This window comes from Arvicanthis niloticus, chromosome 14 (assembly GCF_011762505.2).
Source record: "Arvicanthis niloticus isolate mArvNil1 chromosome 14, mArvNil1.pat.X, whole genome shotgun sequence".
NCBI lineage: Eukaryota > Metazoa > Chordata > Mammalia > Rodentia > Muridae > Arvicanthis > Arvicanthis niloticus.
Genome location: NC_047671.1, coordinates 64,681,087 through 64,696,874, shown reverse-complemented (window position 1 = coordinate 64,696,874; position 15,788 = coordinate 64,681,087). Strand labels below are relative to the sequence as shown.

Genomic DNA, 15,788 nt, shown 5'->3' with positions numbered 1-15,788 from the left:
TATACCATCAGCCAATGCTTAGTAAGCTTGTGGACGGGAAAAGTATTGTAATGTCTAACTAGGCTCGCGTCTAGTTGGTTTCAGAAATTTTTTTTGATAAGAATTGGTTGCATATTCAAATTACCTTATAACAGTATTAATAGAAAACACACACGCACGCACACACACACGAGAAAGATTTGAGTTACAGTAGCAGGTTGCTTACTGTGTACAGGGTTAATCCTATACTTCATTTCATGAGGTATATTAACCTTCGGAGATATACCTGGTGTGTTGTTGTTTATGTTATGCAGGTGTGTGCACAGGAAAGGCCTTCAGAAGACTACCTTGGGTATTGTTCTTTAGTCCTTTGCATTCCTTGTGTACCCACTCCCCCCACCTTTTGAACACAATCTATCACTGGCCTGGAAGTTCCTAATGTATGGCTCTGTCTTTCTAACTCTAGGACTACAAGTGAGGCGTGATGCCATCCCTCCTCTCTTAGGAGTCTGGGGATGAAACTTTGGTGCATGCTTGTACAGCAAGCACCTTACTGACTGAACCATCTTACCAGCCCAGGTCCTGATGATACTAACCTAGCAACCAATCCCTCAGCCTCACCACTTACCTATGTAAAAACTCAAACTGGATTATTTAGAACAATTGCCAGCATTTTCGGTTCTATGCAGACAAGAAGATTTACAATAATGTTTATATTTGAAAAAAATAACATAAATTTTAATGTAAAAACTTTACATTCCAAGGGAATACAACTTTTTTTCTGGTTTCCTTTTCTTATTTTTTTTTTATATTTTTTATTGGATAGTTGATTTACATTTCAGATTTTATTCCCTTACCCCATAGCCCCCCCAACCCAGGAACCCCCTTAGCCCATACCCCCTCCTCCTGCTTCTATGAGGATGTGCCCCACCTACCTCCCCACCCTCAAATTCCCCCACACTCATTATCTAGCCTTCATGGGACCAAGAATCTTCTCTCCAACCTATGCCTGACAAGGCCATCCTCCCCTACATATACAGCTGGAGTCATGGGTCCATCCCTATGTGCTCCCAGGCTGGTGGTTTAGATCCTGGGGAGCTCTGGTTGGTTGCTATTGTTGCTCTCCCCATGGGGCCGCAAACCCTTTCAGCTCCTTCAGTCTTCTCTCTAACTCCTCCATTGGGAACCCCTTGACCAGTTCAATGGTTAGCTGTGAGCATCCGCCTCTAAATGTGGCACATTTCCACAATGGAATATTACTCAGCTATTAAAAACAACGAATTTGAGAAATTCTTAGGTAAATGGATGGAACTAGAAAATATCATCCTGGGTGAGGTAACCCAATCACAAAAGAACACACATGGTATTCACTCACTAATTGGATATTAGCCCAGAAGCTTGACATACTCAAGATTCAACTCACAGACCACATGAAGCTCATGAAGAAGGAAGACCAAGTGTAGATGCCTTGGTCCTACTTAGAAAGACTAACAAAATACTCAAGGGAGCAAATATGGAGACAAAGTGTGGGACAGAAACTGAAGGAGGTGCTGTCTGGAGACCATTCCACCTGGGTATCCATCCCATGTGCAGTCACCAAAGGTAGACGCTGATGTGAATGTCAGTAAGTGCATGCTGACAGGAGCCTGATATAGCTGTCTCCTTAGAGGTCTGCAAGAGTCTGACATATTTAGAGGGAATACACCTTTTATGGTAGGACTTTGAAGCAGCTGGCCACATGTGTGTAGAGCCAGGGAGCAGAGCCAGGAGTGCGGGTGCTCAGTCCACATTTTATCCAGCTCGGGCCTTCAGCTCATGCAGTGGCTCAGCCCACCATTAGGATGGGCACTCTCAACTTATTTAAACTAATCGAGAATTCCCCTCACAGATGTGCACAGAGGTTTTCCCCTACAGTTATTCTACTCCTGTCAAGCAAGTTGTCATTTTCTTTGCTTACTCTTAGGAGCTTTGTATTTCAGGTTGAAATGCTGAATAACTGTCTTATTAATTAATTTATTATTATTATTATTATTATTATTATTATTATTATTATTATTTATTATTATTATTATTTTTACTAATTCACCTTACATTCCACTCACTGCTCCTCTCCTAGTCACCACCTTCCACAATCTTTCCCCCATTCTGCCCTCCTCTTTTCCTCTGAGCAGGTGAGGACCCCTGGCATTTCAAGTCTCTGAGAGGCTAAGCACTTTCTCTCCCATTGAGGCCAGACAAGGCAGCCCAGCTCGAAGAACATACACCACATACGTGGAACAGCTTTTGGGATCGCACTCTTTTCCAGTTCTTGACCCATGTGAAGACCAAGCTGTACATATGCTACATATGTGGTGGTTCAGACTCTGAGAGCCCTAAGGGACCAGGTTAGTTGACTCTGTTGGTCTTCCTGTGGAGTTCCCATCCCCTTCAGGGCCCACAGGTCTTATTAGTTTTAATGCTTCCCGGTGAACAGATGGCTCAACAGTTAAGATCACTCACTGCTCTTCCAGAATACCCAGGGGTTCAGTTCCCAGCACCCACAGGATAGCTCACAACCCTTTGAAACAACAGTTCTGATGAATCTGATACCCTTTCCTGACCTCCACAGGCACCAGATGTTCACTTATATACACGAGGGCAAAACACTCACACACACAAAATAAAGGTAACATAAATCTTCAAACACTCTAATGCTTCCTCTTTCTCTTAATAGGAGAAACAGCCCTGTGACAATAACGATAGCTTTGACTTTTTCTTACCCAGAGTCTCTGCCTCAATTGCTATTTTATAAAACATAAGAAACTGAGGGAATTTTCTTACATGTTAGTTTGTTTCTTATTAGAGAACATTGTTGTTGCTCTTAACAGTCACTGCTTAGTGCATATTGAATAAAAACAATCCCTCCTTTTAATTCTTTATATTAAATCAGAAGGATATATTTTCTAAAGTTGAATACTTGCATTTGGATACATGGTACTATTTTTGTTTGTTGAAGAAGGAATGGTAGTATTGTTTATTTATAGTAATAGTAACTTCATCACTGAAAACTTTCCAGGCTATATAATTAATATATATGTATATGTGTATATGATACATATGTATATATATTCTAGAGATAAATACTTAATATTTATCTCTATCTACCTATCTATTGTCTGTAACCTGTATCTTACTTTTCTCTCATACATTACATTCCCAACTGCAGTGTCCCCTCCCTCCACATCTCCCTATCCCACCTCTACCCCAGATCCACTTCAGAAAAGAGCAGGCCTCCAAGGGATCTCAACCAAACAAATACAGTATAACAAGTTTCAGTAAGACTAGACATAAACTTTAGTATCAATGCTGTACTAGACAACCCCATAGGAGGAAACGGCCTCCAAGAACAGGCAGAGACAGAGACACCAATGCTGCCACTGTTAGGAGTCCTACAAGACACCAAGCTACACAGTCATAGTCTATGTGCAGAGGACCTAGTTCTGACCCATGCAGGTTCTGTTATTACCCCTCCAGTCTCTGTGGGGCACCATGAGCCTTGCTTAGTTGATTCTGTGGGCCGTGTTCTCATGATGTCCCTGATCCCTTTGGGCTAGAGAGAGAGCTTAGCTGTTAAAGACTAGGTTCACTACCAAAACCACAAACTCATTTTTGGTAATAATAATTACCAAAGAGTAGATAGCATGAGTATGAGAGAGAAATTTAAGGGGGAGAGAAGGGGAATGTCAATAGAGTACTCGTGTATGAAATTCTCAAAATATATTAAATAAAAAAACTTAGGAGTTATAATTATTTTTATTTGAAATTCAATCATGTGTTATTTCACATATTCTGAAGGTATTTTCGTCAGGTGCATCAAGCTTGTTATTGATGAAACATATGAATTTGAGTATTTCTGTCTCATTCTTGCTCATTTCTTCTTAGACTGAAACCTTAAAATATTTACACTTCTTTTGAGAATTTCATACATGAATACCATATTCACATAATTTCCTCTCAAGTTCCTGGCCTCTTCCATAGTCATAGTTTTACATACACACACACACACACACACACACACACACACACACACACACACACACAAAATCTACTTATGAAAGCTACAGGGTCCATTTGTATTGCTCATATGTATGTGTGCTGAGGGATGATGGTATAACTAGCGAGTTCATTCCTGGAGAAGACTGATTCCTGATTTATTCTCTTTCTCTCTCCCCCTCCATTTCTCTCTCTCTCTTCCCCCCTGTCTCTATCCCCCCTCCCCCTCTCTCTTGTCTGTCTCTATTTCTGTCTCTGTTTCTGTCCTCGGTCTCTCTGTCTTTCTCTCTCCCTCTTCCCCATTCTGTCTCTGTCTCTCTGTCTCTGTCTCTCTCTTTCTCTCTGCAGCCATTGACTGTAGCTTCTCATCAAGACTGGAGCCTTTGAGATTCATGTGTTTTTTTTTTAATTTGGTTTTTATTTGCTTTAAATATATAACTTCTAAATGAAGTGAATTTTGCCTTTATGAATAATTGGCAAATCTGTAGATTCCAAATGCATCCTGGAGCTGTTTGTAGTTACCAAATCATTAAACATTTGATCATATTATCCATGTATATACTTGTACTTCCTTCTTACCTTTTAAATTATTCAAATTTTATCATATTGCATTTCCTCAGATAGTTTAGTGGTAATAACTATTTCTAGACTCAACACAAATATTCTTAAATTATTGTATCTATATTCAGATACCTTTTATATTACTACCTAAAATCATCCTATAAGACTTACCCATTTTTTACTCAAGTGTAGTATACATTTTAAAGTATAATTTATATTTTAAACCTGCAATGCATTTGTTTCGCAATTTCTTTTTATTTTGAAAAGATTGCACATAGATATTTTGTTTGATGATGTAGATAAGTGATTTTGGATTTTTGGCTTCTCTGTGTGTATGTGTATGCATGTGTGTGTGCTGGGTTATACGTATGTATGTATGGGGGGGTATGTCTATAAATTATTTGACACATTATTTCTGGGCCATCAGAATTCCTGGAAAAGGCAACAGTGAATGTTCCCATCTATGGATATAAGAGTATAGGCACTTGGTGCTGGAAGGAAAGCTTAAAGCCTATATTCAATCTTGATGAATTCACAAACTCAAAGCTCTTCTGCTTCTGCTTCAAGAACCATAATTAATTTAGGTGAAAAAATATGGACAAGGAAGACACAATTTTCAGCTTTAGAAACCTGGCCTGCTGGTGGGTAAAAGGCTGCTGGTAGGCCAAGGAATGTGTGTCTGGAGGCCACAGGGGCCTTGTGGGAGCCGCAGAGTCCCTGGGCCAAGCTTCAAATGTTCATTTCACTAAAAATCTGCAACGTCTTTGCCCTTTTTCATCCAACTGTATCTGCCTGGTGAGTAAAAGCAGGCATGTTGGATAGTAAATGTATTCTTATTGGTCCAAAGTTGCCTGCTCATCTTTCCTGTACTTTGGTCCTATCGTTGGCTTTTAGAGATCAACAAAGACTATGGTAACCTTGTATTGTCATCTTTAGATGTTTTTCTCTCAAGCCAGCTATTCTGTGCTTTCTAATCCATATATCAATCCTATCCCTTCTTCCCCCATCCTTCTTATTACCGTTTCTCTTAACAGTGTTGGTCTGGCTCCTAAACCATGTTTTCTACATTGAACAAATTAAAGCACATACATCAAACCTAAGAAAACTTGGTTGAATCTTATCCTTTCAGAAAAATGTACTCCATATGCAGCCCAGCCTAAGGTCACATTTGCATGTGGTGGCTGCTTCTGTCCATTAGGTGACTGGCCAGTGCTTGGGATATTTGCTCCATAAAGCGTAAGAGAAGTATTACACACGACAGGGTCATGTAAATTATAAACGAGAAAGAGCAAGAATTGCAGGGAAATGGAAATAAAGGAACTGTGTTGTTTCACACATATGACTATGGAAGATGTGTGTACATTATCAAAGACATGGTGCCTAATGTAGTTGCTAGACCTGCGACTTGGTTTGTTTTTTAGAAGCTCACTTTGGGTCCTATAAAAATCATGGGTAATAAATGTAGTTAAACATTTTTGTTCTGTGCACAAGGCTACAAAGTCAAATATAGTAAATCTTCATTCTGGGTATCATTAATCCTTTTGGCTTCTGCTTGAGCTTATAAATAAGAAACTTCTTTGATCCTCTCCGTTTTCTGCCACATGCAGACCTGTAGACATTGCTATTTTGCAGAAAAAAAAAAAAAAAAAAAAAAAAAAAAAAAGCTCCAAGGATGAACCCAAGGTTCCCTTTTCTGTTGAACATGTACTTTAAATTGCCTTTATGTAGTATTGCTTATATACAACTAAATCTTCAAAAGGCTGAGCCGGTGACTCTAATATCACGGAATCATCTTTAACAATCCTTTGGAGATATAAAATATTTAGATTTCCCCCAAATCCACACAGAAATGAATCCTGAGATCAAGCCATCTGAAAATGGAAAACAAATGTACGGCTGTCTGGCAATGTTTACCCTGCTGAACCGGACTGAATTCCTGACAGCCAGAGACTCCTCTGCAAGTGACCCCATTACGGTTTGCTAAATGGGCATTATAAAGGAAGCCAAAGTCGATATTCAGCACTATCGGCTTAATATTAAACCCCTAAAATAGCTAAAGGAGAATGATGTTTTTGTTGCCAATACAGTAAAGCCCTTGGGGATCTTAGAAACTTCTAGAAAGGAGGATGCAGTGGCAAGCATGAAGAGTCAGCAGTGAAGACCTGAGTCCTATAGCATTATGAGGCTTGAGCTGATGAAGGTGATGAAGGCTTGTGACCTGGCAGAAGCAGGTGGGGTTGGACGTGGAGGAATTTTCAGTGACACTCACTGAGATGAGGTGTTTTTTTTAGCAGGCGAGTGAAGAAGGGTATTGCAGATGGAAAATTGTGAGCAGGAGAGGGAGTAGGAACTAAAACCAGCAAGCTCTGTCAAAAGTTGACACAGACCAAAGCAGCCCTCAGGGAGGCTGGACTTAGTGGGTCCTGGAGAGGGATGAGTACCTCGCTTTCCTGTTTAAATCTGATCCTCATGGGAGGATTGGTTTTTTTTCCTGGTTTCATGGAGTGAATTTAGTGGTTGCAATTTCATTTTTAATGAAGGTTAATGATTAAACGTTCTAAACTGAAGTCATCTATTTTACAGTGAAAAAAAAAATGTAGCCACTAACTTCTCCTCCTGAAAAACACTAAATCTAAGTCAAGCTAACCTGTTGTGTCTCTAGGCACTAGCTGAGTTTTCCTCTTTGTCCCTGGCCATCTCTTTACTTCCAGATTACTCAGAGCCACTAACATAGACAACTGGAAATCAATGTTGTCTAAGAACACGAGGGTGCATTTCCAATACAAAACAAGAACAGAGATGACTTGAAGGTTATGTGTTAAACACTCATCTTACATATATTAAAATATGTCCTATTCAACCATTTTCAGTGTTGGTAAACACATCACAATTCACAGTGAACTCTTACAATTTGTATTATTCACAAGAACATAAATATTTATGGAGTAATTCAGAATTTTTCTAAGACTAAGTTATTGGGACATCTAGAGACCACTGGAAACTGCAAAGAGAAGCACAAGGAGGAGCCACCCACATTTGTGCTTTATTTATTTAAATGATTATTTATCTACTCATTTTCTACCTATGTCTTAATATGTTGTGTGGTAACAGATAGTTTTGCTTTGTTTGCTTTAACAAAATATCCCGAGATGTTTCAGAATTTTAAACCAATACAATGAATGGTCCTTTGTGCATAAATTGCCATTCAGCTTTGGTGTACCTGGCATCACTTTTTAAACTTTAATCTCTTCCATTTTATTTTAATCGTTTTCATAACCCATTCTTGGTAGAACCAATATAGAAAGCGTTCACACACAAAATACACACATGCAAATGCTAAAAGCAGACATACTAAGAAAAATGGAATTTGGAATTGCTTAGTAGTTGTGGAAATTCTTTGAAAACTATTATTTTTGATTAAAAGGTTGGGAAAATACATGTAGTTGGGGTTCAATACTCATCCCTCATCATACTGATGACCGTGGTGGTTCTAGGACCACACTGCCACTTTGTGTTTAATGGAACAGGTAATTTTGCTTTATTCATTTATTTATTTATTTATTGCAAAACAAATACCATGTGTTTTCCTTTCAGGTGTCCTGTTTAACATATTTTATGACTCTTTAAATGGCAAAATGTTAGCTTGGAGCAAATTTGAGTAACATTCCACCAAGAGACTTCACTTGACCAACAATGGTTTCTCAAGTTGTAGACTCTTAAAGATCATCAAGTCATCAAATGCCAGATTCTAACACAGGTAGCAAAATGTCACCTGCATCTGGAAGCACAGGTGTTAAAAATGTCACCTGCATCTGGAAGCACAGATGTTCTAGGCTGAACCATTTTATTTTTCAAATAGAGTCACTGCCATCTGTATTTAGGAGGAAGACCCAAACAGAAGATGAAGGGTGCTAGGGAGACAGGACAAACAAGAACCATGTTTTCAGAAAAGCAAAGTGTCTTCAGGAAATTATTAAAGTTTCTGAAATCAGAATGGAGATGGCAAAGCACATGGTGTGCAGCCGTGAGGGCCTGAGTTTGGATCTCCAGCATACAAGTAAAAGAAAAAAGTCCTGGTGCAGCCAACAGCCTATGTCTAAAATTTTGTCTTTGGGGAGGTAGAGCCAGGAGCATACCTGGGGACCACTGACCACAAGGTCTCTCCCAAGCAGAACTCTAGGTTGTATTTCAATGAGAGATCCTGTCTCAAGAAGTGTGGAGAATGATTGAAGAAGACAAATTATGTGGAATGGAAACTGGAAACACTCCTATACACAAACACACACACACACACACACACACACACAGTAGAATGGCTTTCACAAAGCTTGGAGGCTGGAAAATAACTACATTTTTGTAGAATGCATGTATCAAAATCCTCCCTGAGGTTTGAGATAAGTCAGTCCAATCTCCCTGTTCCCCCAAAGTATGCATAGTGTGTGGTATGTGTTCTCACTTACTGAATTTATCCTTCATGCAATCCCAGTCTATCAAAGAGGTTAAAAATTTATAAAACTCTGATGGGATATGCTTTCAATGCTTCATCACACAGCCCGTCATTTGCTTTCCAATCTAGATCAGAATAATCTTGCCTCTTTCCCTTCAGTCACCTACCTGCACAGCTAATATTTTCTGAATGCTGTTCTGGGAGTCTCCCTGGAACCTGGCCAGCTTGGACTCGTTAAAAAGGATCACCAGTCGGAAGTATTCTTGCCATTTCTGGTCCAGCTTTCTTTGCAGCTGACAGAGCTAAAGGCGACAGGGAGGGGAAAAACACGCAAGTCAGGGAAGGAGAGGAAATTAATGGCACCGTTCAAGAAGAATGATGGAGAGAAATATAGAAAGCAGCCAATGGCCCGTTCCGCACTGTACGGACCTGACAGGAATTTCACAGTCTCTTGATTTTTCAGCCCGCTCATGTGCACTCGTCGGAGACCAGTCACATCTGGCCGCCAGGATGGGGGGTTAATTTTCTCTAAATGCCTCAGCAGTTTTGTTCTAGCTGAAGCAAACTCTGTGACTGCAAAGCTGATGAGTAAAATATTTCTACTTCACCCAGTTTAACTCAAAACCGATAGCCTCGGGACATATTGAACCTTTCTGTTAAAAAAAAAAAAAATCTTTTGACGCTTTTTGAATGGCACAACGGGTCAAGCCAAAGTTTAAAAAAATTCAACCTGAAGACGTTGATGGACACCATTGCATCTTTTTCTTACTCTTAATGCTTACTATGGCTGCGGATGTGTGCATCAGAGCATGAGGAAACCAGGGAGAATTAAGTTAGCCATCAATTGCGGAGGAGAGGGGGAAAAGCAGGGAGGGGATTTCCAGCTAGGACTCTGGATTAATCTGCCTCCCTCTGATCACATGACATGGAAACACGTCAACATTAAAGTACAAAAGACCCAGTGTTTAGAGTGGTACATTTAACTGTGGACCTGGAGATGAGAGAGAGAAAGAGAGGGAGGGAGGGAGGGAGGGAGGGAGGGAGGGAGAGAGAGAGAGAGAGAGAGAGAGAGAGAGAGAGAGAGAGAGAGAGAGAGAGAGAGAGATCTCCCTTTGGGTTCTATTACACAGGGGAGTTTAATATAAAAATATAAAAGCATCAACAGTAAAAATGAGAAAAGTGGAAGTTTTGCATAAAAAAGCAACTCTTTCCTTCAGACAGCATTCTGTAAGAATTACTACGGTAAGTCTATATTAAATCAGAATAAATTTATCAAAATTAACAATAAACTACATTTACAAAGGACCCAGATAGTCACATAGTATATGCCGGCATTGAAAACTCATTTGGGGCGTGGTAGCATGAATAAGCACATAGTGTTGCAAAGTGGGAAGAAACAAAACTATAACAAAGTGGGAATTCATATAAAACATCTGTTCACACCTACAATAAAAAATGTTAAGGTAAGGCTGCCAGGGGGCCAAAAGTACAGGAATGTACGGTTGTCTGTAAAACATTCATTTCACGAATTTCAGAAATCTTTGTTGTGTATAGTTCACTAAAATTTTCTTTTGAGAAAGTGATTTTTAAATGCCTGATGCTGTGTGTGAGTTTTTATTTTCAATAATTTCATTAGGCTTTGTTACAACACACACACACACACACACACACACACACACACACACACACACACAGAGAGAGAGAGAGAGTTTGGCTCAGTTCACATGCCAAAAACTGAAGCCACTACTCTGTACCAATTTAATGCAAAAGTATCTTTAAAAACACATCTCTACTTGGCTGATGATGAATTACTTAATGCAGAATAAATTTAGAGAAACTTTGGATAATTTAGATTTTTAAAGTGAAGTCAGCAAATAAAAGATTACAATTACTTTGGAACAAAAGTGCAGTGATTTTTTTTTTTTTTTTTTTTTGTAAATTGCTTGTCTGTAACATAAGCCACGTCTGATAACTAATGGCAGGTGGTGAACTGTAGGTTGATACACTTGTTACTGCATTTGGAAACTTTAGTTTTCCTTTGATATGCACACAAGTACTGGAATGGTCACATTAAGATTTATCCCACCTGTGCCAAGGACAGGAGGAGGATGTGGGTCTTGGAGTTATGTAATAGTGTGTCAAAATTAGCCATGGACCTATATCTTGACTTTAGCAACTCATCAATTTGTACTGACAATAATGTGCATAAGAGGCTGTATTTAATTTACAAATTACTTTGGGTCTGAAACTGGACAAGGCTACAGAATCTACCAGGAAAATTGCCTGGACTTCAGTAACAAGAAATGATGACAAAGGTTCTGGTTATTATTATTATCATTATCATTATCATTATTGTTTTTGTAAAAAGGATTTTTCTGTGTATTCCTGGCTGTCTTGGAACTCACTCTGTAGACCAGTCTGGCCTTGAGTTCAGAGACCTGCCTGCCTCTGCCTCCCAAGTGCTATATTAAAGGCAGATGCCACCATCGCCAGATAGGAATTATTTCTTAGCACATGTGTGGAAAACTTTATGACATAACACTTGGTCTGACAGACAGGGTAGCCTGTTTGGAAGTGCAAAGATGGAGAGAAGAGTGGAAAATTCCTTACTTGGTTATAAACTAAAATTATCAGGAAATTATCTTGTAGAATAACTCATCATTAATTATTGTATCTAACGTATACTGATGCTTAGTTCTACATATTCTGACTCAATAGCCCCAAAGATAAGCTAGACATTTTCAATAAAGTAGCTATATTGTATAATAAATAAATATAGTTTGTTCATCAAAACCTATCTATATATCACTTAGGATCTAGGCTCTGAAGTGATTTAACGTTTTTTTTTTTTTTTTTTTTTTTTTTTCTTAAACAAATCTCTTGCCTTCATTCCTTCCTGTCAGTAGATCACAGGTTATTGCTGTCTGCAGGAGACATCTTTACACAGTGTAAAAATCAGTATTTTTAAGAGGTTACCTACTTCTAACTTAAAGCTCATATTCCAAGCTGTGTTGACACCATGATTAGAATCCAATCACTTTCTGCTTTTTGCCTTTGACATGTGGTTGTGGATTCTGGCTAAGAGCTGTCATGATGTTTTCGATGAACAACCAAAGTGCTGCAGATCTGAGCCACAGAATGTCTTGAAAAATAAGTTGCACTATGAAATGAGTACTTGTTTATATCTGTAGGATGTTACTAGGAAATGAATTACAAAACTTTACGCACACATCACGTTTCCATGGAATTGTGTGCTTATATGATGTTCAATTAAATTATTGTAATATAAGAATTTCAATACATAACAAGTGGAAATTTATTGTTTAAACATAGAATAGATTGTACACAGTCAGAACAATGAATGTTCATGGTAATAAGCCTGAAATAATGGTTCATAAGTTATTTATTAAGACTTAAAGATCTCTTTCAGTTGGATCATGTAGTATCAGATATCACACTGAAGGGCATGGTGGTAGGTAATGTGACTAGCAGGCATACGGCTCTGCTTTTGATCCATGATACCACAAAACAATAACAAATTCTTCATAGTTGGAGCACATGCTAAAACATGACTTTACCTTTCCTATTCTCTTTTGGAGTGTACTTTCTACGTAGAGGATGTGATTATTTGGAAGCTAGTTTAGCACTCAGACGAACTTATTTTCCCATGAGATGCCAGGATACTGGAAACAGATCCACAAATAAAAGCTGCCTGTCACAAGGAATGATGAATTAATATTAAAGTAGCCAGAAAGAAGAAAGAAGCTGGGTTTCGAAGAAGTTCTTTAATCTGAAGGCAGCTTGCACAAGTGGGAACTTCCTGGCTTGTGCTAACAAAATGGCTGAAGGGTAATGCTTCTCACTCTACAAGCTGAGTGCACAGAAGCAGCTGGATATATGGTCTATTTTTTCTATCATTATTATTTATTATATTATTATAAAATTAATTTAGTTACTTATTTACATCTCAAATTCTGCCCCCTCCTAGTGCCCACCACTTTGGGTCTCTCTCCCCTCCTCCTCCCCTTCTCCTCTAAGAGGGTAGAACTCCACCTGGGTAACCACCTCCCCTTTGGTACATCAAGTCTCTTCAGGGTGAGGTACATCCTCTTCCACTGCAGCCAGACAAGATAGACTATATGCTGGAGGCCTTGGTCCAGCCAGTGCATGTTCTTTGGTTGGTAGTGAAGTCTTTGAGAGATGCCAAGGGTCCAGGTTAGTTGACTCTGTTGGTCTTCCTGTGGAGTTTCTGTCCTCTTCAGGGCTTTCAGTCTTTCCCCTAACTCTTACATAAGAGTCCGCAACTCAAAATTTGTCCTGTCTAAGAGTAATGCAGGGATAAATATGGAGCAGAGATGGGAAGGAATAGCCAATTAATAACCAGTCCAACTTGAGACCCAGCCCATGGGCAAGCACCAATCACTGACACTATTAATGATATTCTGTTATGCTTGAAGTAAGGAATCTACCATAACGGTCCTCTGAGAGGCCTTACCCAGCAGCTGAGTGAAACAGATACAGAGACCCACAGCCAGACACTGGTCTATTTCTATTCATTTTTTTCTGTGTTCTTGCATGAAAATAATACAAAGACCTTAAGTGTGTCAGTATGAGAGAACAGTTTGAAGTTCCTTGAATAGAGAAGGTCATTAAGGATTAACACACAAAGAATTATACCTCAGCATTTTTGAGGTTTGGGGAAAATCTTTAACTACCAGTTTTCTGTAGAAAGGAAAAAAATTGAAAGTTTATAAAGACAAGTTTTCTTTCTGTGGCATAGATAGAGACTATTACAGAAAACCACAACCAATCAAAATGCAGAGTTGCAGAGCTTAGTACCAGTGGGTACATCTACAATACAACTCCTGCACCTAAGGCTCAGGGAAGATTGTGAAGAGAAGTGGCAGAAAGTTTGTAAAAGCCAGAGGATGAGGGAGTTTGCTGTGAGATCGTGTCTCCTAGTAACATCAGAATCTGTGTCCATGAAGTCTCACCAGCATGACTCCTAACCATGACAACAGCAGTGAATATGCCGAACTGGATGAAAAAAAGCCCACAAGGCCTTGACCCTACTCAAGAGCTATAGGCAACGGAGGAAAGCTGGCCGTGGGAGAGGTGGCCTGCCTTAGAAGGAGCACACCAAGTGGTTGTCCTGTGTCAAATGGTCAGCCCTGAAATCATTCTTCATACAAGTCACTTTTTATGAACTGAGCAGATTATATTTATGTACATGAATGTGTGTATATATGTATGCATGTGTGTGTGTGTGTGTGTGTGTGTGTGTGCGTGCAATAGCAACTAGTGAACAAATGGACTGTACATTTTAAGGAGAGAGGGGAGGAGCATGTGAGCATATGAGCTGGTTTGGAGGGAGGAAAGAGAAGGGAAAAATGTTGTAATTACATTTTAACCTCTAGACCCTAAACCTAGACAGCTCTTGTCTCCAGGATCCTGCCCTGCTTGAATTTCTGTCTCGACTTCCTCCAGTGATGATCAGTGTTGTGGAAGTGTTAAGCAAAATTAGACCTTTCCTCTCAAGTTTGCTTTGATCATGGTATTTTATTACATCACTAGTAACACAAACTATGACATATTGGTACTAAGATTGTGTGAAATTGCTGTGAACAGTTCTGATAACATTTTGGGGAAGACTGTGGAAGGACTTTGGAACTTTGGGCTAGAAAAACCATTGATTGTTGAGAACTCAGTGGGCTGTTCTGTAGTGACTTGGAAGATAAAAATGTAGACAGCAGTGCAGGAAATGGAGGCCTGGCTTCTGATGTTTCAAAGGGAAGCAAAGACTCTGCTGGGCCATTTGTGTAATGAATATGTGGTTCTAGTTAGCTGGGGCTGAAGAGTCAGTTATGTTTAACAAGAGACCAGAACCACTGAAGTAAAACCTTTGCTTTACTGGGACAATTAAAGCTGTTCAGCTGGAGCTGAGAAATTAGCAAGGAAAGGTAAGGTTTGTAGCATGTGATGTGTTTATGTGTCAAGTTGACAAAGGGTCAGTTGTGCTCGCAGAGTACCTTGTGCAGGCAGCTGAATTTTCTACTCTGAGAGTCACTCAGAAGGTAGTGGTTTTGAAGGCATGAAGAGCTCATGGAGATCAGCTGACGCTTGGCACCTCAGTGGAAGTCCCAGGATTGAAGGGGTCATGAAGAAAAGTTGAAGCTTTGCATCAAAAGGAGAGACTAGGAGAGGCTATTGGTGAAAGTACAGCCCAGCTGTAGAAGATGGCACCATTTTGGAGATTCCACTTCCATAGACTGGCCACCAAGAATGGCAGAAGTGGTGAGGTGGAACCATCTGGATCCTAGAATAGAAGCTGTGTGTGCTGCAGAAGGAAAAGCTGGAGAAGTGATCCAAGCCCCTTGGAGGAGCCCAGAAGATGGAGAGGGAATTCCAGATAAGTAGACATTGAGTTGTTTCTACTGTTTGCAGTTGGTGTTGCTTTGTTGAGATTGTGGCTCTGCCTGCTTCTTACTTATCTTGAAGTAAAGTATTGAATTTATTTTTAATTTGACAGGAGTACACAGTTGAAATACCTTGAATTTTCAAATCCAAAATACTTTGAATTTTAAAAGAGACTAGGTATTTAAAGAGAATTTCTAGGCATTTTAATTTTTAAGGACTGTAGAAGTTAAGGAAAGGTTGTGGCTCGTGATATATTTATGTGTCAAATTGTCAAAGGGTCAGTTGTGCTGTCTAGTTTTATGTTAACTTGACACAAACTAGTCATTTGAGAGGAGGGAGCCTCAATTGAAAA

General features: G+C 39.4%; 1 protein-coding gene across 2 annotated transcripts in view; it reads right to left on the bottom strand.

The window, feature by feature from the left end:
* Ccdc178 (coiled-coil domain containing 178) overlaps positions 1 to 15,788 on the bottom strand; it is a 339,248-nt gene that overhangs the window by 24,604 nt on the left and 298,856 nt on the right. For both annotated transcript variants that reach the window (XM_076913040.1, XM_076913038.1), the window contains one exon: positions 9,187 to 9,321. In XM_076913040.1, the coding sequence (XP_076769155.1) occupies positions 9,187 to 9,321 (135 nt within the window). The remainder of the gene's footprint in view (positions 1 to 9,186; positions 9,322 to 15,788) is intronic.